This window comes from Setaria viridis, chromosome 3 (genome assembly GCF_005286985.2).
Source record: "Setaria viridis chromosome 3, Setaria_viridis_v4.0, whole genome shotgun sequence".
NCBI lineage: Eukaryota > Viridiplantae > Streptophyta > Magnoliopsida > Poales > Poaceae > Setaria > Setaria viridis.
Genome location: NC_048265.2, coordinates 26,388,055 through 26,412,153, shown reverse-complemented (window position 1 = coordinate 26,412,153; position 24,099 = coordinate 26,388,055). Strand labels below are relative to the sequence as shown.

Sequence of the window (24,099 nt, the reverse complement as noted above, 5' to 3'; positions counted from 1 at the left end):
TAGTGCTAAATTTCCTCACAGTTGTAGATGTTATTGCGATGACATGGGATTTTGTCCTATCATCAACCTCCTCAACTTTGTCTCCCCGAAATTAAACTTTAACTTCATGGTCACTACAAATTTAAAATTTTGTATTTAAATATCTGACTGCAAATTAAATTGTTTGGAAGAGCACTATAGAAGATATTTTGAGTTCAACAGAAGTTCTGTAGCATGCATGTAATCATTGAAAGTTTTGTAGCTGTTTTGGATGAGAGAAAGATGAATTAACTTCCTACTCGATCATGAGCACAATATCACAGATTTTGATCAATCCGAAGTCATCTATACCTAGCACGTAGCAGGCCAAACAATAAACAAATGGTTTAGTAGGCGTAACACCTGCCATGAAAAATTAATCTAATTATAGAAGGGAAATTAAACAAATTGAGATTTGAAAGGTCTAAAAGGTTACCTGGCCGTAGCACTTGAACCTTCAATAGGAATAACAGTTCAAGGCAAGTTGATCGTACCTTTCTGTTGAATAGTAGCAGGGCCTAGTTCTGTTGATGAAAGTAGCAGCAGGCCCTAGTTGATGAAGCAGTACACAAATGAAAAGAGTTGTTTTGGGAAAGACGGCACCTCTCTTTTTATAGTATCTAATTTGTTAATTGTATTAGCTAACAACCCTTTAGGATAGATTGTTTTATGATTTAAATATGGGAGAAAGATTGAAGACAAGAGATTACGCTACATCTGATCGGCAGGCATATCTATATGCACGTACGTATCTAGTTTGTTTGTTAGCCTTTCATGATAGACTCTTTTTTATGATTTAAACACTAGTAGAGAATTGGCCTTTAGTCCCGGTTGGTAGGGTGCAAATCTCCTGAAAATCCATCCAGGATAAACCAACCGGGACAAGGGGGGATCTTTTATCCCGGGTCACTCAACCGGGACTATATAGGGGATGCTATCCTTTTGTATTAACTCATGGGGACCCTTTTATTCCGGTTGGAAACACCAACCGGGATAAAAGACCCCCTTTTATCCCGGTTGGTATTACAAACCGGGATAAAAGGGTTCGAGGGATTTAGTTCTCTTTCAGTCACCTTGTTGAGACCCTTTTATCCCGGTTTGAAACACCAACCGGGATAAATGACCCCCTTTTATCCCGGTTGGTATTACAAACCGGGATAAAAGGCTCTCGACCCTTTTATCCCAGTTGGTGTTACCAACCGGGATAAAGGGGGGGTCTTTTATCCCGGTTGGTGTTTCAAACCGGGATAAAAGGCCTCTCAGGATCTTTTTTTCCCACTAGCCTTTGCAACCGGGATAAAAGGTCCCGGTTGGTGAGCCCCCCACCAGTGACCGAGCTTTAGTCCCGGTTGGTAAACCTTTTATCCCGGACCAACTTTAAACCGGGACAAAAGGGGGCACATCGAAAGCCAATTTTCTACTAGTGAAATGTGAGAGAGATTAAGGGCACGAGATTAATTGCGTCACATGTGACCGGCAGGACATGATAGTTAGATGATTTTTTATTTTATTTCAAGCAAAGAGATTTATTATGTAAGATGTGACCGGCAGATCGTTTAGATTAAAATTTTTCTATAGTGGCATATGTGGGTATTTAGACATAGATATATGGGATTATTTTTGTTAATTATAGGTGGGTAATTTTAGAAATGGCCGGATATTTTGCTTTTTTTAAGAATTTTTAGGATTTCTCTCTTTTTCTAAAGTGTTCGTCTAGGAATCCTAGGTGGATTCACTTGAAGGTTTCAAAAGGAGCCTCCAATTAGTAATAGTAAAATCCAATTAATTTATCCCCGATGCAAAATGCACTCAACCGAATTACCAAAATAGAAATTCGATTACAAAGAAGCAGTGCATACTTCCTCTTTCTGAAAATGTAAAGTATGGTTTGACTTGATACGGTCTCCAACCGCTACGGTTTGACTCAGAGTATATTAAAATATTTATGCTCATGAAATTAATTTGTATATATAGTAATCTACGAATTTAAAAAACAAGGTCGGTCAAATATTAGAAAGTACGGATCTTGGGTTGCATGCATTACTTAAAAAAAAAGATAAGATGAAGTAACTGCTACTATCCGATCAATTAAATATGACATTTCAGACAAACTAAATAGGCCAAAAAAATCCAAGTATTTGTGATGTCGGGATACTCAAAATAGAGTATGCAAAATAACTATAGACGATTGACCCACTTTTCTTCTAGTGATTGGATTCTTCATTTCATTTTAGTGTATTTTTTCTGTTGCATATAACATACAGTAAATTTTATTTGATACGTGGTTCTGACATGCTTTTTATAATGGATGGAACCAAAGAAGACTTATGTCAATTCGAACATGACCATCAATTCGCATTTTTTTTAACAAATGAGATAATTAAAAAGTTGAACATAACTATATATCCAAGTAATTGGATCAGATTGTATTTGAGCCAAATCAATTAAAACGGTTGATTGCATAAGAAAGCATACAAAATAGCTTAACTTTATACCGCAGAACTCTAGAGTAAGTTTAGATGATAACAGAGGATAAAAATAAATAAGTAAATAAGAATAACCTATGTCCACCGCATGGATCAGGTGGCACCCCGGCACAATATCACCATGGCTAGGGCGCCCATGGCTGGATCGACCTAGCAGTACTGCTGATTCATTTAAGAATAAGGCAAGCGAGGTTTACAAAGATTGTATTGCATAAAGAATGAAGCAAGCTAGGAAGCATTGGAGAGGTCGAAGTCCGAAATGTGGTGTACTGACGGGTCAGCAGGATTATGCAAACAAATTTATGATCGGAAAAAATAGAGAAAAATCCTATGTAAAAAAGATCGGTAACAACTCTAGGCCAATCAGTGGTCGGTGGCATGCATGAACCCTAAAATCCAGGTCGCAGGTTTCCAGCCACTGAGAGATCAGACATGGGTGGGGTCGGTGTGGCGGAAGCTGTGGAGACAGCAGCGCTATACCAGTGACAATATGAAAATATAGGGCAAATTGTAGATTGATCTATAAAGAGCCTCATGGGCTATTTATATAAAATTCAGTGACCTAGACCTTAAGCAATTGTGGGAACAGTTTGCATCATTCCGTGATTTCAGCATGGAGGAGATAAAACAGCTAGCACAAACAAGAAAACCTTTTCCGATTTGCTGCAAAATGGATAATACATAATTATGATATTTCTACTATCAATAACCATGCTTTCCCTTTTTGACATGTCCTTTTCAACCAAGAAGCTCATGGACTTGAAGTTGAGGCATTGCTAGATGGTAATTTAACAATGCAGTGTCATGTAGTATGTTCTGATAATTTCATATGGCAGTGCCTCTCAAGTTAATAGTGGACACGATCACAATGCAGGCTCTCTGTGTACTATACACATGAACACAGACAGATGGAAAGGTGGTAGCAACAGGTTTTGCTATGACTACTATGGTCTGATAGTCAAATACTGCACTGAACTAAGTTTGTATCTGCGACAGAGGCATTTTGGTCTAAGAAATGAAAATACAGATTTCCACATGTTGCAGTCAGTTGCCCATTTGACCACATGTTGCAGTCAGTAACCCATTTTAACCTTGTATGTCTCCCGATTCGTGTACTATTAAGTAAAGGAGATTGCTGTCAGGGGAACTAAATAGTGACACCTTGCTTGCACATGTAAATTTTACAAATCGATCCTTAAGTGAGATTCATATCTCTAAAAGCTTTTCAATGATAATGGAAAACACAGTACCTTGGCAATAGCTATACAATTACAGTGATTTCGACTAGACAAAAATATATACCGGTTCTATATAATAGGAGCTGAACATGTCTATATGATAAATATACTAGTTAGTTATATATACCACGAAGCTGGAAATACATAGCAAATCTGAAGATATTAACTGCAATTCTAGCTTACAGTTGGCTTTCACCGGCCACCTGGATTCATGAGCTGTGAGAAGACACTGCTTGGGGTCAGCCCGTCTGACTCCATACTTGCAAGGCTCTGCCCTGTCAAGCTCATTGTGGTTGATGTGGTAGTGGTTGTGTCTGTCGGTGGTTCATCCGAGTGAAGCCTGGGCACGATAAGTGGTGATGTGTTTGATGATGTCCCATTGGTGAGGCTGCTGTTGTCCTCTGCACTCTCCTGCAGCTGGAGTGCAAATTCAAGGTTCCAGAGGACATCGGCCATAGATGGCCTGTCAATGCTGTGATCAGCCACACACTTCTCTGCGGTCTCTGCGAATTTCATGAAGCATTGGAGAGAAATTTTCCCTTGGAGATATGGGTCGATGATCTGGCCAAGAATGCCTTTCTTCTGGCAGTGCAGTGCCCAATCGGCAAGGCTCACTTGCTCCTTTGGAAGTGAGGGGCTCAGGGCAGGGCGCGCGCAGAGGACCTCAAACAGCACAACCCCAAACGAGTAGACATCAGATTTCTCAGTGAGCTGCTGCCGTCGGAAGTACTCAGGGTCGAGGTATCCAAAGCTTCCCTTCACAACTGTGCTCACATGAGTGTTATCGACATTTGGACCAGTCTTCGACAGGCCAAAGTCAGAAACCTTAGCAATCAACTTGTCATCCAACAAAATATTGGTGGTCTTGACGTCTCGGTGTATGATGGTATATTTTGCACCTGTATGAAGGTAATGCAGACCCCGAGCTGCACCGATGCAGATCTCAAGCCGACTCTTCCATGAGAGTGGTGCCTTCTTGCTGTTGTACAAGTGCTCCCTAAGAGTTCCATTGGCCATGTAGTCGTACACTAAAATCATCTCATTCATATCCTCACAATACCCAATCAATGACACAAGGTGGCGGTGACGGAGCTTTGACAACATCTCAATCTCAGTCTGGAACTCATGAACACCCTGGTCAGACATTGGGTTGCCACGCTTGATTGCCACCTTTGTGCCACTATCTATCTCTCCAAGGTACACATTCCCAAACCCACCTTTGCCAAGGAGTGAGGTTTGATCAAAATTATTGGTTGCAGCCTGGATTTCACTAAATGAGAAATGACGACAAAGATTAGATGGCAACGTCGATGTGCGGCTCCCTGTGTTGGTTGTCTTTCCTGAGGTGTTTGATTGTGACTTGCTGTAATCAGTGAGAGGAGTCCAGTGACCATCATCAGATTTCCCAGATTCCTTGGCTACCTTCTTCTTTCTTCTGCAGATGATGCACACACCAATAGAGGCAATCAGTAGCACAACAAAGCCACCAACAGCTCCACCAATGGCTGCTGGTGCAGCAACCTTTGAGTTTCTTACACCAGGCTTCCCATCAGGTTCAACAGATGGAATGGGACGGTTGAGCCCATTAAGACTGTTATTTCCATAATTCTGTATCTTGAAGATCTCGAGACCATTCAATATTGCATCATAGTACTCTGGTCTCGACGAAAGATCAGGGTGAAGGGCAACCCACAAGTCCATCTGACCGGAACCAGGTGTGATGATAACGTAGTCTGTGTATGCTGTTCTGCCGATTCCTCCGCTCCATGCGATGACATCCATTTGCTGCTGTGCTGTCTGGTTGTTGATGTAGATGAAGAATGACCTCTGATTGATCTTAGTTATTGGATACTGGATCTCGCAGAAGTGGAACCTTAGCAGGTAAAAGAATCCCGCATCAACTGGTAAAATCCATGTAAGGTTGGAGTTCAGGTTGACCTGTGCATTTGGCCCCATTGACCGTGCAGATTCATAGACACCAACAGGTGCGGTGTAATTTGGTACACTGGGTGTATATGTGATGGAAAGGTTTTTGTCTTTCTGAAAGGAAACCCCAAAACCAGAAGCATATATGTAAGGACTGTCATCATCCCATTGGCGGTAAAAGTCAATATCACCTTGCGGAGAGATGGCCTGGCCCCCAACATTAAGCCGGTACATTGTTTGGAAACCTGTAGCAGGATCGATGGGGAATGGATTTGGGTTTCCACCATTTGCTAGTGTTGGTGTTGGTGTAGTGAAGAGGTCAGGTGTGGGCACGATTTCAATCCCATTGACGAATGCATAAGAGCCATTCTGGTGTGTGGATGGGGAGAAAGTGAGGTCTAGCTTGCTTGCAGAAACATTTACAGAGTATTCAAGAACAAAGGAGGCACTATTTGTTGCCAGAGCTGTTTGGGAGGCATTGAAGTTATCTAAAAGGGTCAGATTGGCGGCTGTGACACCGAAATAGGCATTTGCAGGAGCATGGTTTCCATAAGTGCTAGGATATAAGTAGAGACGGACAAACATGCGACCAGGACCAACGGGAAAGGAATATGTGTAATTAGAAGTGAAGATGCGAGCAGTCATGTAAGGCGTAGTCGAGGGTAGTGCAGGATCTTGGTATGATGCAGTGGCTGCAGTTCCTTTCAGTAAAGGAGCAAATTTGGAACCAGTGTCACTGTCCCAAGTCCGTTCATTAGCATCAGGGGCCGTTGGACTTGATGCTCCACAATCTAGCCTTATCTGGCCAGAGCCGATGGTGGTGTTGTCAGCCGCCACAGCAAGTGACAAGATGCATAGCAGTGTGAGGCATCTGATTAGGTGTGCCATTGTAGATTTATAGATGTTGTGTCTCAAGGAAAGATGTTCATGGATCCCTTTACACCTGTTTGCTATAAGCTGGCTCTAGGAACAGCTCGATCATAGCAGAACATTGGACCTTTCTCTTTGAGATTTTGGGCAAGAAAAAATCAGGAAAATTGAAGGTGGTTGGGACAGCACTCTTGCTGTCGTTGTTTACTGAACAAGGCAGATAGAGATGGCTACAAGCTGGACCTGCAATAAGACCAGAGAAGGAATCCAACTTAGTTCCTTTGACAGAAAAGATGTATAGTGAACATCGGCTAGATGAACAGCAATAAACTGACCCATATGTAAAGTCTGATATCTGAGAAAAAAATCTACCACAAATTAAGGGTTCTACAAAGATCAAAATTTATAGTCCGTCCAGAAACTACTACGGAAAAGGTATCAATTTGCACACCATAACTAATTCATTCAAGATCGCTGCCAGAACAGAGGTAGCATTTGTGCATTTCTTTTCTCGAGGGAGTGAAGTAGTAAAGCAGCAGCATGTTACAGGCGCCACCCTGCTAGTAGCCTAGTATACCGAAGACAACAAACTTAGCGCCCCCAAAAACACTACCAGCAGGCTTAAGTTACAAATTTGCAGTGGAAACAAAACCAAATCATAGATTTAGAGGAAGAGGAAGGAACAGCACCTAAAACTCCAGAATGATCACTGCATCTGGGGGGAAGGACCTGTACCCTTGCTAAGTAGAGACTGTATAAACAAACCTAATATTCCGAACTAACTAATCGGAACCCAACCCCCCCCCCCCCCCCCCCCCCCCCCCGCCCAAAATATGACACTCCAGGTGACACAGCAAGGACGATCATGGGGCAACGAACTGAAATTTGGGGATTCCATAGCCAAATTTGTTGGTAAAAAGGACTTCCTTCAAACCCCTTGATATCCAGGAAGGCAAGAATGGCACTACGAAGCACGAAAACGGGAGAAACAAGGTGATGGAATCAGTTACCTGGCCAGGATGCAGGAGGGGCGATTTTCTTGCGAGCTTGCGCGGGGAGGAGCCAGGAGCGGCGGCCGCTGCGCGTTTGGTGGGGGAGGCGAAGAGGAATTGAGCGTGCGTTTCGCTCGAGGGGTGGATGTGGTGGGGTTCGGGGGTTTTGCACTTTGTCTGGCTGGTTGTGCGCGCGCGTGGGAATCATTCACGGGAAGAACAGTTAACAAAGGTAGTGGAGGCTTCCAAACAAGCCCCTGCAGTATCCGAAATCGCACGTGACGATTTGTTCTTCTTTCTATAACATTTATTAGATAGAAAAGAAGTTGAAAATGAAAACAGGATCCTGCTGGCACATTATATCTCTAAAACATTATTTTCTTTTTGACCGGGAGATTCTCATCCAAGATATGCGTTTGAGAATAACATAAGGCAACAGTTGTTATATTGCAACATATCCAAGAAAGATGCCGAATGCCATGTCCTTCTTACAAGTTCACACAGAAATAATTCTTGGAAATCTATGGTGTTTTGTTAATCATTCAGCGTATTCAAATGACACGGCATCATCACCAGGATAAACAACAACTATCAGGTTTGAGTGGTACCATATATCACATAGGTGCGCCTTGGTGAAGGTTCGTTTGAATCCATACGTTTCTAAAATGCTCCATTTTTCTTCTGCTTGAAAGCTAAGCACTATGTTTGGTCACAAATAATTCAATCAAAATTCAAAACTAGAACAGAACTCTTGAAGAAAACATCATCTTCTCCCCATGGTAGGATTTTGCAGGATTCCACTGAAATTAAAATCTTTTTTTTAAAACACATAACATATGCAAAACTTATACACATGTACATATATCCTCACCACTATGAGTTCTACTCTTATTAGCACTCCTCAGAGAATGATGTGGCATATCTTAAGGTTGATAAAAAGTTACCATGGCATGTCTCCTACCACTTCAAGAATAATTAGTGGTAAATGTAAGTACCTGTGTGAAAACTCAAACCCAGAAAATTAGATTCCACCACAACATACGTAAACAAAGTGAGCTATGCTCAATACGGATATTGAAATCTCTCCGTGGTTTTGTTCCATGTTTTTTAGACGACGTTCTCATAACCACCCATACTTATTGGATTTTTATGAAAAAGTGCACGTGTCCATATACAACTATGCACTACACCTACCAATCATACATGCAGATTTTTAATTAGGCAATTACAGGGTGTAGTCTTACTCTCTTCCTCGTTTTCCCAAAAATATTTTATCAATCTTTCTTGATATTTCAAGAAGGGTGCTCTACGTTTGAGCTACCCAAACAAGCGAAATCAATGAAGCCGACGGCCAACATGTAAATTGTAAAATCAATCACGTCGCTTTCGGTGACATCCATAAGCTAGCGCCAACTCAAAAGATTGATATGATACTGTTAATTTCAGCTACCTCTGCTCGCTGGAATCTTGTGTATCATCAAATCGGCAATCATGATCAAGTTCCCGTGGGGACACGTTTTCCAGGGCAGGGGAAGACCTTGACGAGGGCGACGCCGTCCTTGGTCACCTTTTAGACCCGGTCGATGGATGGAGCCCATCGTGTTGTAGCTTTCGCCTGCTTTGGCCTCCAGGGCAATGCATGCAGCACCGAGTACACTTTTCTTCTCTGCTGGTACGCGAGGAAGATTCATTCCTGGTGATTGTAGCTAGATTTTTAGATCAGTCAATTGATTGCCCTAGAGATGCGATGCTAAACCATTTGTTTGTGTATATATCTTTCCCGTCCGACACGTCTGTGTTCATGATAAGAGTTAAAATCTGGCTGCTAATATGGATTGCCAGCCGCGGGGGAACGGCTGCTGGAATCGACCGTCCGCAGGGCGCAGATTTTTTCGTGAGTGACTACGGCGGCAATTCTAGGCTTTCAATTTCGATGTTTACTGTTTATAAACGGCTAATTTTGTTTTTTTCTCTGGATTCATTTATTTAACAATTATATATGCTTTAACTAATACCTAAATAGTCCAGAGACCTATAGAAGATGATACCAATAGACAAGTTTAATAAGGGCCTGTTTGGGAGGAGGGGCTAAAATTTAGCCCAGGGTTAAATTTTAGCCCACTCAAATAAAGGGGCTAAAATTTAGCACCTAGGGTGTTTGGATAGGAGGCTAAAATTTAGCACCTAATAGTCAAAATGATTCCCATGCCCCTGCTTTTCTCCTCCCGCTCTGCCCCTCCCGCCCGCGCTCGCTGCCCCTCCCGCTCGCGCTGCATGCGCCGCGCTGGCCCTCCTTACATGCATGCGCGTGCTGCGCTGGCCCTCCTGGCCCTCCGTTCTCCTCTCTTGCACTCCATGCATGCATGCATGCATGCCTCCGTTCTACTCTCTTCTTGCACTGCATGCATGCATGCCTCCCTTTCTTCTTGATTCTTCTCCTCTCTCTTCTTCTCTTTCTCTTTCACTCTTACAACAGTGCATGAGAAGGGAATATTATGTCTATTACAATGTCCAATAACTCCAAAATTAAACTAAAAATACATTATCATTACAACATTGAAATCAATTTTTTTAAGACCTATTGTAGAAGGCATGAGCTATTTCATCTCGAAATGCATTCATGTTGCTATCTTCATCTCCTCCTTGGGTACTTGTCCTATCTCCTCCACGATTTGAAGTTCCGGGCATTGGAAAAAAAATTTCATCACAATCGTACAAATCAAATTCCCTATCGGCAATACCATTCTCTCGAATAAAATTGTGAATTGTCATGCATGCCACAATAATTTTGCTTTGCTTGTGCATTGGAAAACTTGGTATACCCATTAGTATCCTCCACTTCATCTTCAAAACTCCAAAGGACCTCTTGATAACATTTCTAAGGGATGAATGTGCATAATTAAAGGTCTCTTGCATACCTTTGGGCATTGGACCATTACGAAACTCCGGTAGATGGTACTTCGTACCCTTGTAAGGTGCTAGGTAACCGGGACGGTTAGGATACCCCGAATCAACTAGGTAAAACTTGCCTACAAATGAAGGCAAACTTGGTAGGTAAAAGAACTAGACAACATATAAGGACAAATGTAAAAACTATCGTATAGAAACTAGTGTACCTGTAGGAGGATGTGGAAACTTGTCACCGTATTTTTCTATGGCATCACTAAACACTCTCATATCATGGACCGATCCAGGCCATCCACTAACAACAAATGTAAACCTCATGTTGAAGTCACAAATAGCTAGCACATTCTGTGTGGTATACACATGTCTCCCTATGTATTGCATGACCTTTTCACTTGGCACCACAACTGGAACATGTGTGCCATCTATAGCTCCTATACAGTTGTTGAAATATTGAGCAAACCGAGGGTTTAGTAATCTTTTGTGCACCGTCTTAAATTGAGGGTCGAGTGGCCTAATATTATCTACTGCTAGCTTAAGAACAGTGCATAACACTTTGTCGAATGTACGGCTTATTGTCTCCAACGACCTCACAAATCGATCCTCAACTTGCCTAAGTGACTGCGGTGCACCAAGTATCCATAGGAACATTCCTAAAGCCTCCACTGTTGACATATCTCGAGTCCCTCTCAAACCATAGGAGTCAACCAATAAATCATGAAGTTGATGAAATAATGGGCAACTCATCCTAAACATGTTATAACAAGAGGTCGTATTTGACAATGTTTCATTTACCCATTCAAGGCCCGTCACTGTTGCAACCCTCCTTGGAGCTTTGTGTATGTAAGATTCATAGTACATACCGAGGGTTAACATCATATTGGCGAACTCCCGATTCCTCTTACGACAGTGCATTATGAGCTCCATAGTTTCATCTTCACTAGATAATTCTTCCATAATATGATTATCCTCATCATCACTTGAAAACTCAGTTGAAGAATTAGCATCCTAAATCATAAACAATGCAAAAGGTTAGTACTGTTAGATAGTACCACTATTTATTTTCCATCATATAACTGTTAGCAATGTATTCATCATCATATATCTCAGAACTTAACCATCATATGAAACCAAATAAGCAAGCAACTATTTCATCCTAAATCAGTCACACTACTCATTTTATTCAAACAACTCAGTTCAAAGACAAACAACTCAGTTCAAACAACTCAGTTCAATCAACTCAATTCAAACACACTAAGACAACAAAGTAGCAAACAACTCAGTTGAACAGGCCCTAAACTAATACATCTTGTGTTCCTCACACCATCTCTTTAAGAAAATCAGCCTAGCTTCAGGACTTGGGATATTGTAGAAGAACTCTATGTGCATTCCATCTTTAAAAATGCTCAGGCAAGCATAGTACTCAACACTATCAGGAGCAGCACCACATTCTAAGGCCAATTCTTGACACTTCTTCAACTCTGCTCTTTCCTTCATCTCCTTGGTAGTTTTCTCGTCCACCTTCTTCTTCAATATCTTGTGGTGCCTAGCATCAAATTCAACCCATTTATTCAACATCTTGTCCATAACCTGAACCATAGGGCTCTTGGACTTTTTTCCAGGACTTGTGGCAGTGGACCTAGTGCTAGTACTACTAACCCTCTTCCTGCTATTAGTACTAACTGGGCTGTCATCACAATCAAAAGGGAACCCCTGCTCTCCACGAAGTTCTTCATCTTCTTCTCCAGGTTCTCCAGGAAGTTCTTCATCTTCTTCTCCAGGTTCTTCATCTTCTGCTCCAGGTATGAAGGAGGTAGACCCATCTACTACAACCTCATGGAATATCTCCTCTAGCTGATCCATATACTCTGGAACACCATATTTGAATTTTTTACATTCTAATTTGGGACCTTGCAAAACAAATACAATGGTGGTTAATAACATAACTATCTCAGAGCATAACATAAGACAGGAGGTTACACAACACTGAAATGGGACTTACCTTTGTGTTTTTCTCCCACCACCAATCTGGAGCTATGACAGTACCATTTGAAGCCCTTCCCAAGCCACTTTCTGTGTGCAAGCCCCTCCAGAAGGTGTACAATGTTTTCAATCCATGTAGCCTATTCCTGAACTGCCTCCTTTCATGTTTCAATCCAGTTGCAGCAAACTATTTTTCTTGCACTATTTTGTAACCTCTTGCGGACATGGTAGCTTTGTGACAATTCCCTTCTCTAATTTGCTCAACGCACAAATTACAGAATAAAAGTGTATTTGGTTCTGACCAATATGCCTTGTCACCTTTAATCTAGTGCACACACACAAGGGTATAAAAAAGTCATACAAAATAGCTTAGCCACTCTTACTAGCTTAGTTACTGCTGGATTACTCATACATATGCCAATGAAGCTCTGCTCATACATATTAATCTAGCTACTCTTACATAGCTTAGCTACTCATACAAGTGATGGCTCCACTGGGTTACTAGAAGAATCAGCAATCAAATGAATCAGCAATCAGCAATCAAATCAACATGTCTAGATTACTACAACAATCACCAATCAACATGTTTAGATCAGTACCTTAGAAGTTGCATACAATCAACAATCAACATGAGTTCAACAATCAACACGAGTTTAGATCAGTACAAGTTTATCTCAGTAATTTCATACAAGCTGCATACATCTGGCGCAATTCAAGTTGCAGCAACATCTGGCGCATTTAGATCACAACAATCAACAATCAACAATCACAACAGCATAATTGCATACAAGCTGCAGTTCAAGTTTAGATCAGTACCTTAGAAGAGCCAGGAAAGATCACTTCAACGCCATCAGCAACATCTGGCACGTTTCCTTCGTCAGCGTACAAGAAACCTTCGTCATCACTGCCTCCACGTCGACGACGCTGACCGGCACGTCCACCGCCGCCGGCACCACCATCAGACGCGGATCCAATGAACAAGTTCCTAGTCGCGCGCCCACCACCTCTGCTACCACCACTGCCACCACCACGGATTGCGCCGCCACCTCTACTTCTCCCGGCGCCGCATCCTCTGCTCCCCCCGGCACCGCGAACCTTGCTCCCCCCTGCGCCGCCACCTCTCGTGCCGCCTCCTCCTCTGCTACCTCCGCCGCCATTGCGGGGCATGCGAAGCCCGAGGGTGCGAGCACCGCCCCCTCGAGCAACTCCGTCATCCTCACCCCGGAGGATGTCGACGTACGAGGTGAAGGTGGGGAACTCATCAACCTGCGAGTTCAGATCCAAGGCCTGCATCCCGGATCGTGGCCCTTGGTACGAATCCGCCTAGGAGAAAAGGTCGAAGGCGCCGGAGGGGAAGGGCGGATCCGGCTGCGAGAAGGGGTCGTCGCCGTGGCCGTCCATGACGACGCACGAGTGGGGTCTCTGGATCTGGATCTGGAGCGGCGTGGGGTGGGGACGCCGCCGCCGCGTGTGGCGGGAAGGAATGGACGGCGGCGGGGTGGCAACACAAGGAAGGCGGCGGGGTGGGGAAGAAAAGGAGGGCGACAGCTTAGTGGAAGGGAGAGGACGGCGGAGGCCCGTCGGCGGAGGGGGCGCAGTGAGGGAAGGGAGCGGCGGAGGTGCGTCGGCGGAGGGGGCGCGGTGAGGGAAGGGAGCGGCGGAGGGGGCGAGATCCAGACGGGAGTGGATGAGGAACGGGAGTGGCGACGCGCGTGCGGGAGTGGGAGGAGAGAGAAGGGGTGCGGGGTACCGGTGGAAAATGGACGAGGGGGACCACTTTTAGCACTTCTAGTCAATTTTAGCACCCCTTGAGGGGCTAATGGATTATGGGCCCTCCATTTTAGCCTAGGTGTTTGGGAGGAGGAGGGGCTAAAAGTGACTAAAATGGGGGTGCTAAAATTTAGCACCCCCTTCCAAACACCCCCCTAACTGCTCAAGTACTTTACATGTTAAAAAAAGAAGTTTAAAGGTACCTTTTGATCCTTTGTTGTTACGTTGCACTAATCCACCACCCCATGCAAATTTTTTAAAGACAAAATAGATCTATGACAACTATTATTGACGATATATTAGAGTATACTGAATTTATAATCCAATAATTTATTTTGTGGTAATTTTTGAAATATTTTTCTAGTGCATTTGATGAGAATTAATGTGGGAGCTCTAATTAATAGCAGTATGGAATTATGATAGAATAATTACGGCACCAATGAAATCCCACAACCCTTAACAATGTGATGAGACCAACTTTTAATCGAACTTGTTATTTTTCAACTTGCCTATTAAACTACTCCTATTCACTTTTCAAACTTGGATTGAGTTTAGAATTTTTTTGGGTGAATGAAGATGTGGCCAACACTAAATTTGTTATTTATTGTATTTTCAAAATTGGTAGAATATCTAAAAGGCTTTATATTTTTTTTACCCGATCGCATAATAGAGTTTCTACAACCTAAATATTCTTATGTATTTTTAAACAAAGTAAAACTTTCTACAGTTTCATTTAAACAAATAAAGCAGTATCTTGTGTGCTAATTAAAGTTTAGTTCTCCCTAGAGCAAATTGATTTTTTTCTGAGAGTTATATTTTTAAAGTGATATACTAATTCCAAATTTGGGCATAGTTCCTAAAATTTGATATTCTAGAAATAACTTTATTTTTTAAGAAAAAAGTTCAGTTACACATTTATTATTATTTAGAATATAAATTTATTTGGTATGAAGTTTAGTTTGATAAATACAAAGAAAAGAGCTTAGTATAGTTCAAGAACACTATCTGTTGTAATTCATATATACTTTATCCTGCTTATAGAAAGTTGTTTAGGTCACAAATACTCAGTAAAAGCAATAATTTTTAAAAGTTGTAGCCATTTATGATTTTTAAGCTAAAGATCCCTCTAAAAATAAAGATATTTTTTACCTCCAACAAGGTATTATGTTAACAAAGGATAACTTATCTAAGAGGGAGTAAAAAATGTTGCTTCTAGGATCATAATAAAACAATTAAGCATCTATTTTTTTAAGTGTCAACATGCTAAGACAATTTGGAGAGTTGTCAATATAGCTACCGGGTTAACTCCACCAAAGTCAATAGCACATATGCTTGGAAATTGGTTAGTAGGCATAAAAAAAGAAGGATAAAAGTTTGATTTTTGTTGGGGTTGCAGCTCTTATGTGGGCGATCTGGTGTACACATAACGATTTGATTTTTGAGAAAAAACGGTTTACCTCTTTTATGCAAGCTGTTTTTAGGGAGCTTATTGGCTGCAATTTTGGTCCAAGAGAGACCGTTCGTTTGTCAAGTATGGCATTGGAGGTCGTCACCTTGGATATTTTTACCAAAAATGAACGGAGAAACAATAATAAACTTTGCTTTTAATTTACCGTTCGTGTAATATGGCCATTTTATTTGTAATCATCATGTGACCTGAGAATATTGTTAGAACTTGGCTGCGTGCGGTCGTAGAGGTCAGAATATTATCCTTTTTCTAAAAAAATAATTTATGATTTTTAAGGGATTAGAATGCTAAAAGTTCGACACATGGCCACATCAATACTAGGTTGCTAAAAACCACCATAAATTCGTGCTAGGGTTGAAACCTGAACGATTTTAAGAGTTGAGGCCCCTTGAGGGTTGAAAAGTAAACATTTCGTAGTTGAAGATTGAAAACAGACTTGGTCTATAGTTGAGAATTGTAAAATGGATCTCTTTCTTAGGATAAAAAATAACAACAAATTGTAGAGAGTCGCACAAAAAAAAAAGCCAACTTGCATCAGGAGCTAGCCAGACCATTTTACATTTAGCATGTCACTCTCTACAGTTCGCTGGTCTCGTCGGACCTTTTCAGAAGAACCAAAATGCTGACTCTACGTTTTCGTTTCTTTGTGTAGCTGCAGGTTGGTGACCTTGACATTGTAGCACTTGTGGGGCGCGCTAGCTACGTGTGCTTGAAACTTTTGTTTGACCCAATTTTGATGGATCATGGAGACTTTGGTTCGTTCCTGCGTGATGCCGGAACGGATAGGTCTTCTGGTATGGCGTCTCTCTCTTGGTCTTCTTTAAAAAGCCGGATCAAGCCAAAGGCTTTTTCCATGATGATGAGAGCGTGTCGATTTAAATATGTTTTTTTAAAGCTTCACCCTTTTATTACACTGAATAAGAGTTACAAACGGATGGGGATAAAAACCACACATTCCTTCCTAAAGATATAAAGCTGCACTTCTAGCTATTCTGTGTGCATCAATGTTGGACTCCCTGCTTTCGTGGATGAACTCAACCCTTCCAAATTATCATCTTCTAGAGTTAATCTCATATATTATAGGGCTATATGGTCCCATCCTCTTTCCCAAAATACTTCTTACTAGCAATAGCTTGCAACTCTAAGATCCTGCAATGAGACATCACTTGCCAATGCTACTGCAGAGATAGTGGAGTTCTTCAATATTGCAGCATCCACATTTATCTTGGTGACCCTTTTAGAGGCGGAATCCACTTTGGTATTGTAACCTTGCCTATCTGATGAACATTCCCCACTAGTTTAACCAGCTCTAGCTCTGCCTATCTGACGAAAATTCCTCACTAGTTTAACCAGCTCTAGCTCAGTGACGAACCTTTCAACAAAGCAGTGAGTCGACAGCAGGCTCTCGAACATATTCCTGTGAACGCTTGGCATGCCATATTGCCCATAATCACACCACAACCCGGGTTAAATTATCATGCGTTGATTTAAATTTGTGTGCAGACAGACTGTCAACTCGCATCACGATCCAGCTTAGAAACGGGCCACTAGCCCACTATCAGTTCGACAAAAGCATACCCAAACGTCCACCCAATTGGTGGACTGAGTGTTGGGCCTGTTTGTACTTGGGCTAGTCCTGAGTCGGGTAAAAGAGGCCCGGCCAGTCCCCAAAGCTGGAAATGTGGTAGCAAGGCCGAGCGGAACTAAAATGTCTCAGTTTCTGGGCCAAGCTGTGTGGCAGACACGCCGCCATGTTGAAACTTGAAAGCTTGCTTTGTCCCGCCAACTCACGCCACGCTACCAACCCTTTGAAGCCACTTCGTTCCCGCCTTGGTGTCCATCCCATGCGGACCTGAATTGACCACTTCCTTTTGCTTCAAACCTTGGCCTAACCAAGTGTTTGAATCTCAGCTACCTCTCGTTGCCCCTAGGAGCCAGCTGCTAGCATTCGCTCGCTTTTCTTGCTTCCAAGCCAATATCAAAACGCGTCGCTATCACAAAATCTATGCTGGGACAAACATGCATCCCATCTCCCTTTGATACATGGTGCAGTGCAAGCATATATACTCAAGTTACACTCATGACCACCTTATTATAGTTTAACTCATTCTTGCTGCATGATTGCAACGACCATGAAGACAATATTCAGAGAGAAAGCAAGAGGGAAAGTTTGGATGATCCAGTTGATCTTAGTCCGAGGTATTGCCGTGGCAGCTACCATTTTGCTCCTGACAGATGGGAGCCATGCTCATGTCGATCGTGTAGAGATGCTCAGAGATGAATTGCCGCCTGTCCAGAGACCAAACGTCAACGGGTAATTGACCAAACTTAATTACTGTCTCTCAGCTCTATTGTTATTGCGCCTCTCAGCATGTTTCAAGGTTTTAGTTTGATCGAGCTCACTGTGATGAGCATTGTACACAAGGTAGCAGTGAGATGATCCGCGACGAGCAGTGGCGCATGGTCAAGACCAGGGGCAGCCAGTTCGTCATCGGCGACAAGCCATTCTACGTGAACGGCTTCAATGCATACTGGCTGATGATCCTCGCCGTCGACCCGTCGACTAGGGGGAAGGTGACCGAGGTGTTCCAGCAGGCGGCGGCTGTTGGCCTGATAGTGTGCCGCACCTGGAGCTTCAACGACGGTGGTTGGAGAGTGCTTCAGAAGTCGCCTGCTGTGTATGAAGAGAATGTATTCAAGGTGAGTGTGGGTGGTCACGAGGAAAGGTTAAATGCAGTAGACATTGCATTATAGCTAGGGGTAGACCTAGCCTAAAATCTAATTGTTGATGGTCTGCTAGTACTTCACCAAACATTGTCCAAGTCCACTAAAAAATCAAAACGTGAGTGGGGCCAGCTGGCTGGCAATCCAAGATAGAATTTGGACGGCGGATCGACTGCAGTGTCGTGGATGGCCAAGTAATCCATGTTGCGTCCTCTGTGAAGTGACTCAAGAGACGGGGCTGCATCTATTCACTGAATGCAGTTATGCAAGGAATGTTTGATCTCAAATGAGCGCCTGGACTAGATGTGAAGGTATGGACCCAAACTGCTGGATCCCGCATGACACTCTGCACGACTAGTGGACAACATTAGTGGGTGTATAGGCCGTGGATAAAAAAGGATTGAGATCATTTATCATCCTAGTACTGTGGGAGGTATGGAAGGAGCGCAACACTAGGATTTTCCAGCTCCCTTGCTTAGTGGCCAAGATAAATGATGAGGCAGCCTCATGGGTGGCGGCAGGTGCTAAGCACCTAGAGCGGTTTCTTGACGCCGCGTGGCGTATTTGAGTGTACATATGGGCACCTTTTTTCCTTTCCGGGTGCTAGCCGAGTTTCGAGTGTTTTGAGTGTTCAGTATGTAAACACCTATCATTATTTCTACCCGTCGGGCATTCTTCTTTATTAATATAGCAGCAGCTCTCTTGCTGACTCGTTTAAAAAAATGTGAGTGGGGCATGTGCCCCTCCCTGAGGTCTTAGACTACTTTCACGTTATTATGGCTCAATGTATTGTACTCCCTTTGTTCTTCAAACATAGATAGGTCTTCATTGTAGAACTTTAGACTACTACTAGTTTGATATGAAATATAGTGAAATATTATACAAATAATTTCTTTATTATGAAAATCCGTTTTTATAAGAAATCCAACATTACTATTCATATATGGTGTCATCTATTTACAACAGATGGTGTATTTTACTTAATATGTACTTAAGATCTGGATTTTATCTTTAAATCAAATTCCACTTTTGTCGGACGAAATATGATTTTGGATTTAACTGACGAATAATAGAAAATTTAATTCTTGAGGGGCAAATAAAGAGGGAGCCTGCTTAACCGGATTTTTTTTGCTTCATCAATTAAGAGCCTTCTTGGATTGAGAGGATTGCTCTATGGTTTGTTGGTATTATCTCAAATATGTAGTACTTCAAATAAGTATCTGGAACCCAATTGCTCAACCAAACAGACCATAGCCCTAGGAAGGAGAATCTTTTAATTTTCTAGATCGGATATGACAGATGCTAAGCATCCAACGACGAATTCGAAAAAAAAATTTCAAGACGCTGACACATTACCTTCTGATAAAAACATTTCAGGATTGAAGAGCAACTTAAAATTGATTCGTAACCGACAGTCAATTTGTACTATGATCAGTTTGGGCGTCCTAAGACCACATAAACAAATTAAACCTTTCGTTATCTGCTACAAAATGTCATTGTCGTCTGTGAAGTAGCTTAATGGATAATTGCCTGGTTCCGGACACGCAGGCGTTGGATTTCGTAGTAAGCAAGGCAAGGAAGTACAGGATCAGGTTGATACTGTCACTGATCAACAACTGGGACGGCTATGGCGGCAAGGCGCAGTACGTGAAATGGGCCAGGGACGCCGGCCTCAACCTCACTTCCGACGATGACTTCTTCTCCGACGAAACCGTCAAGGGCTACTTCAAGAACCACGTCCAGGTGTAACCACAACACCGATTTCTCACAACTAGAATTTCTCAGAACTTCACATGGATTTTTTTTATCGGTTACTGACAAGTAGAGATATAATGCGCAATGTAGAACATGCTAACGAGGGTGAACACGTACACGAACGTGACGTACAAGGACGACCCGACCATTTTCGCGTGGGAGCTCATGAATGAACTGCGCTGCACGTCGGATCCAACCGGCAACAAGCTGCAGGTACGTGTATCGATTAGCAAGAGCACATACTTTTCCTTCGTCCTCCGGTCCCTCTGCTTCATATTCCATCTTCAGGGGCTGAAAGAAGTTTGAGCCATGCATGTAGGCGTGGATCCAAGAAATGGCTTTCCACGTGAAGTCCATCGACCCGGATCACCTGCTGGAGGTCGGGGCCGAGGGCTTCTACGGCCCCTCGTCACCGGCACGGCTTCAGGCCAACCCCAACACCTACGCCGGCCAGGTCGGCACCGACTTCATCCGCAACCACCGCGTCCTGGGCGTCGACTTCGCCTCCGTCCATATCTACCCGGACACATGGTTCGTAGTAGATCGTACCACTGTCGGGCATTGTCACTGACCGATGCATCGATCTCAAGCTCTTGTACAAGATTCATGGCGTGGGTATGTTTTCCTTTGTAGGATGTCGGGCGCGGCTGTGGAGGCACAGCTCAAGTTCGTGCAGTCGTGGATGCAGGCGCACATCGCCGACGCCGAGGGCGTGCTCAGCATGCCGGTGGTGTTCACGGAGTTCGGGGTGTCCACCAAGGCCCGGAGCGCCTTCAACGCGACGTCGAGGGACCAGTTCGTCCAAGCGGTGTACGGGGTGCTGCTGGCCTCGATGCGGCGTGGCGGCGCCGGAGCGGGGGGCCTGCTCTGGCAGGTGTTCCCGGAGGGGACCGACTACATGGACGACGGCTACGGCGTTGTGCTGCCCAGAGCGAAGGACACCGCGGGGATCATATCGGCGCACTCCAAGAGGCTGCTTATCTTCAACTCCAGGTGCGCCTGGAGCTGCCGGTGGGGGTGCAAGAAGGAAGAGCAGTCGGAGGATGGTGATGACCTGCTGTTGCACGATGTGCTGTGAACTTACGACATATGTTTGGCTAGTTGAACGTCCGCCGACGTGTTAAACTGTTGTCTCGCCTGGCTCAGCTTACGTGCCAAATGTCCGCCAACTTGTTAAACTGTTGTTTCGACATGTAGCATCCCAACTTGAAAATACATAGCGTTGACCAGACCGAGAATGTCTCTAAGAATTTGGGACCAGTACGAAATGCAAAATGAAGCTCCAAAATCTTATCTGATCTTATACCTATTATTAAAGTAAGGAGTCTTAATTTTTGGTTAGGTCCAACTTAATTACATGTCATCTCTCATTTCGTGCAAATTGACAGGTGGGCCTCAGTCAATTAAGCACCTGGTTCCAGTTCCTCTACACCACGCTCGACCATCGCGCCGCCGTCCCCCTCTCCTTCCCTCCGTACCCGTCCGTTCCTGACCGTCGGCGTGCAGTTTCCTACCATGGCGCCCGGACGGCGGCTTGACTTGCGCTGCGCCCGCGCGCCGGTGGCGGCCGCCCCTCACCTTCCCCGTTGCCTCCTTCAGCACTGGAGGCGTCTATGCCCCTCATCTTTGCAGTTGGCGGCGGCCGCCCCTCATCTTCGCAGCTGGCGTTGGCTCAGCGCACCTCATCGAGGAGCTCGTCAGCCGCCGCGGGGGACGAGAGGTCGATGACCGGGACGGTGAGCATGGCAGCAACGGGGGAGGACGATGGGCCCGTGCAAACCGCATCCTCTTCGATGCCGCATCTCCTTGTGCCGCTCCCGCCGTGCAATCTGCATTGGTCTCCGACATCAGAGATAGAGGAAGGAAAGGAAACAAAAAAACACGAATTCATAAGAGCGCCTTTGTCATCCTCGGGGCCACACCAGTAATGAAGCCCGCACGCTGCCACCTAAAAAAGAATCAAAAGCAGAATCTGAAAAAAAAAACAACGCGCGAGGCTCGCCGGGAGCTCAAAGCTGCTGCGGCCGGGCCGTGCGGCGGTGCGGGTGCGGCAAGTGGCTCGCTGCTGCTGCCGCCGCCGGGGCTCGGTCGCCGTAGCCGCCACAGCGACCTATTAGTAGCTGCTCTGCTGCTTGGTGCTCTGTGTTCCTAGCGGTGTAGCAGTGGTGGAGAGACTGCGAGAGACGGGGCAGCTCAGTCGAGAAAAAGAAAAATGAGATTGGGAATTGGGATACAGCTTTAGGGGTGTACCAACCCTTCACTTCAGCTGGTGTTTACGGAATTAATTAGACCGCCAATTAAGAAAAATCTGACGTGGTATAGGAGTTAAAGAGAAGAGAACGAAAAACTAAGGAACCGGGTCGCATGTACGACACCGGGTCGACGCATCGATCAAGACGCACGAAACGAGCAAATTTGGCGTTCGGGCAGCTCATCGTTTCTTCCCCCACGCATCTTCCTCGACCTCCCGATCTGTTGTGGCCATCTTCGTTCCGTGCACGATTTCTCCCACGCTCTCGAATCCTCTCGGCTCCAAGGTCCGCCTCTAGCCATTTACCTCGCTGCCTCAGTTTATCCTCAATCACTTGCTGTTTCAAATCTCTATGCTCGTCGGCTACAATCGGCCAAATCCATCCCAAATTTCGCATCCCCGAAGAAGAAATCGCCACAAGCTGTGCGGTACGGTCGGAATCGAAGAAGCGTCAGTTGAGATCCAATCAGACCATTGGTGAATCGGGCGCAGTTGCTCCAGACGTCGATGCTGATGCCAGCGGTGGTGCTCCAGATCCCCTTGTCCAGCCCGTGGCCCAGTTATCGGTGTTCTCCAGGAGCAGGTGGTCCTCCAGCCCCTAGCGCTCCAGCCATTACTGGTTCAATCCCTCGTGTCAAGCCGCCGGTGATTATCCATCCGGTTCCTGCCACCGGTGCTCATGCCGCCGCTGCATGCGTCTCCTGAGTTCTTGCAGCTCAGACTGGTTTGGTTGCCGTCTCTGAATTCATGTACGATTTTGCTTTCCTCATTACAATATTTGTTAGGCCTTGCATTGTGGTATATATCAAGGTTATTTCTTGTCTGTACTGGGCGCAACGAACTGATGAACGTATTTTTGATATCCTTGGATCCATGCATGTATGTATTTCTAGCCGAACATAGTGTCATAAAATAATATTCAGCTTCCAAACTCTACTGTCCACAACTAGCTGGTTGCAAGTTGTTGCTTATGATTCGTTTGATACCTATCCTCTCGAATTTCTTTGGGACAGATAACTGATTCAGTCACAATTTAGACAAAAGAAGTACTCAGAAACTTGACTACTCATTTGTTCATACATATGGCTACCTGGCTACCTGAATAAGTATTCAGTGGGAACTTATTTCAGGTGTCCTTTTCATGAGCTTATCATGCAATTGCTACTTTGTTATCTACATGGGGCGCCTACTATCATCATGTGAATTTTTTGATCTCTATGCTCACAGCTTGCCTGAGTTCCATGTACTGCTCCAATCTAGTATGCCTACTGTGCTATCCTACACACTCTACATGTTGCAAACTTGCCACAACTAATCCTACTCTATTTGCTGAATATGCATGGAGTAATTAATTTTTCTTCTTTATGGAAACTAATGGGCATTAGGAGGTAGTATCTTCATGTACATTTATTATTGTCGCTCTCCTCTAGACACCATCCATAGACACTATGGGTTGGAACTGACTTTATCGTTTCATACTTCTCTGATTTAATTATAGCTAAATTAAATGGCTCCAAAATTCTCTAAAACATTCCAGGTGTTCTCTATGCGGGGTTGAGATGTTTTATTTTGACCAAGAGTTATATATTATAATTTATTTGGTCCAAACAAAGCTGCGATTATTTTCAATGTATAATACAATAACTATATTTAGATTCTTGAACGGAGAAATTACTCTATCAAATAAAAATTCACCAGACTCAAGAGAGTTCGC

At 43.9% G+C, this 24,099-nt stretch overlaps 2 protein-coding genes across 2 annotated transcripts; one reads left to right on the top strand and one right to left on the bottom strand.

The window, feature by feature from the left end:
• Positions 1-3,699: 3,699 nt before the first annotated feature.
• On the bottom strand, positions 3,700-7,732 carry LOC117849445 (receptor-like protein kinase FERONIA). The gene is made up of 2 exons (XM_034731002.2): positions 7,549-7,732; positions 3,700-6,781 (listed from the first exon to the last, which is right to left on the bottom strand). Exon 2 carries the CDS (start codon positions 6,554-6,556, stop codon positions 3,935-3,937), a length of 2,622 nt encoding a protein of 873 aa, XP_034586893.1. The 5' UTR covers positions 6,557-6,781; positions 7,549-7,732; the 3' UTR covers positions 3,700-3,934.
• A 9,872-nt stretch (positions 7,733-17,604) lies between these two features.
• On the top strand, positions 17,605-21,451 carry LOC117847801 (putative mannan endo-1,4-beta-mannosidase 5). Its single transcript, XM_034729087.2, has 6 exons — positions 17,605-17,969; positions 18,085-18,355; positions 19,928-20,122; positions 20,225-20,347; positions 20,454-20,665; positions 20,768-21,451. Exons 1-6 carry the CDS (start codon positions 17,773-17,775, stop codon positions 21,210-21,212), a joined length of 1,443 nt encoding a protein of 480 aa, XP_034584978.1. The 5' UTR covers positions 17,605-17,772; the 3' UTR covers positions 21,213-21,451.
• The last annotated feature ends 2,648 nt before the right edge of the window (positions 21,452-24,099 follow it).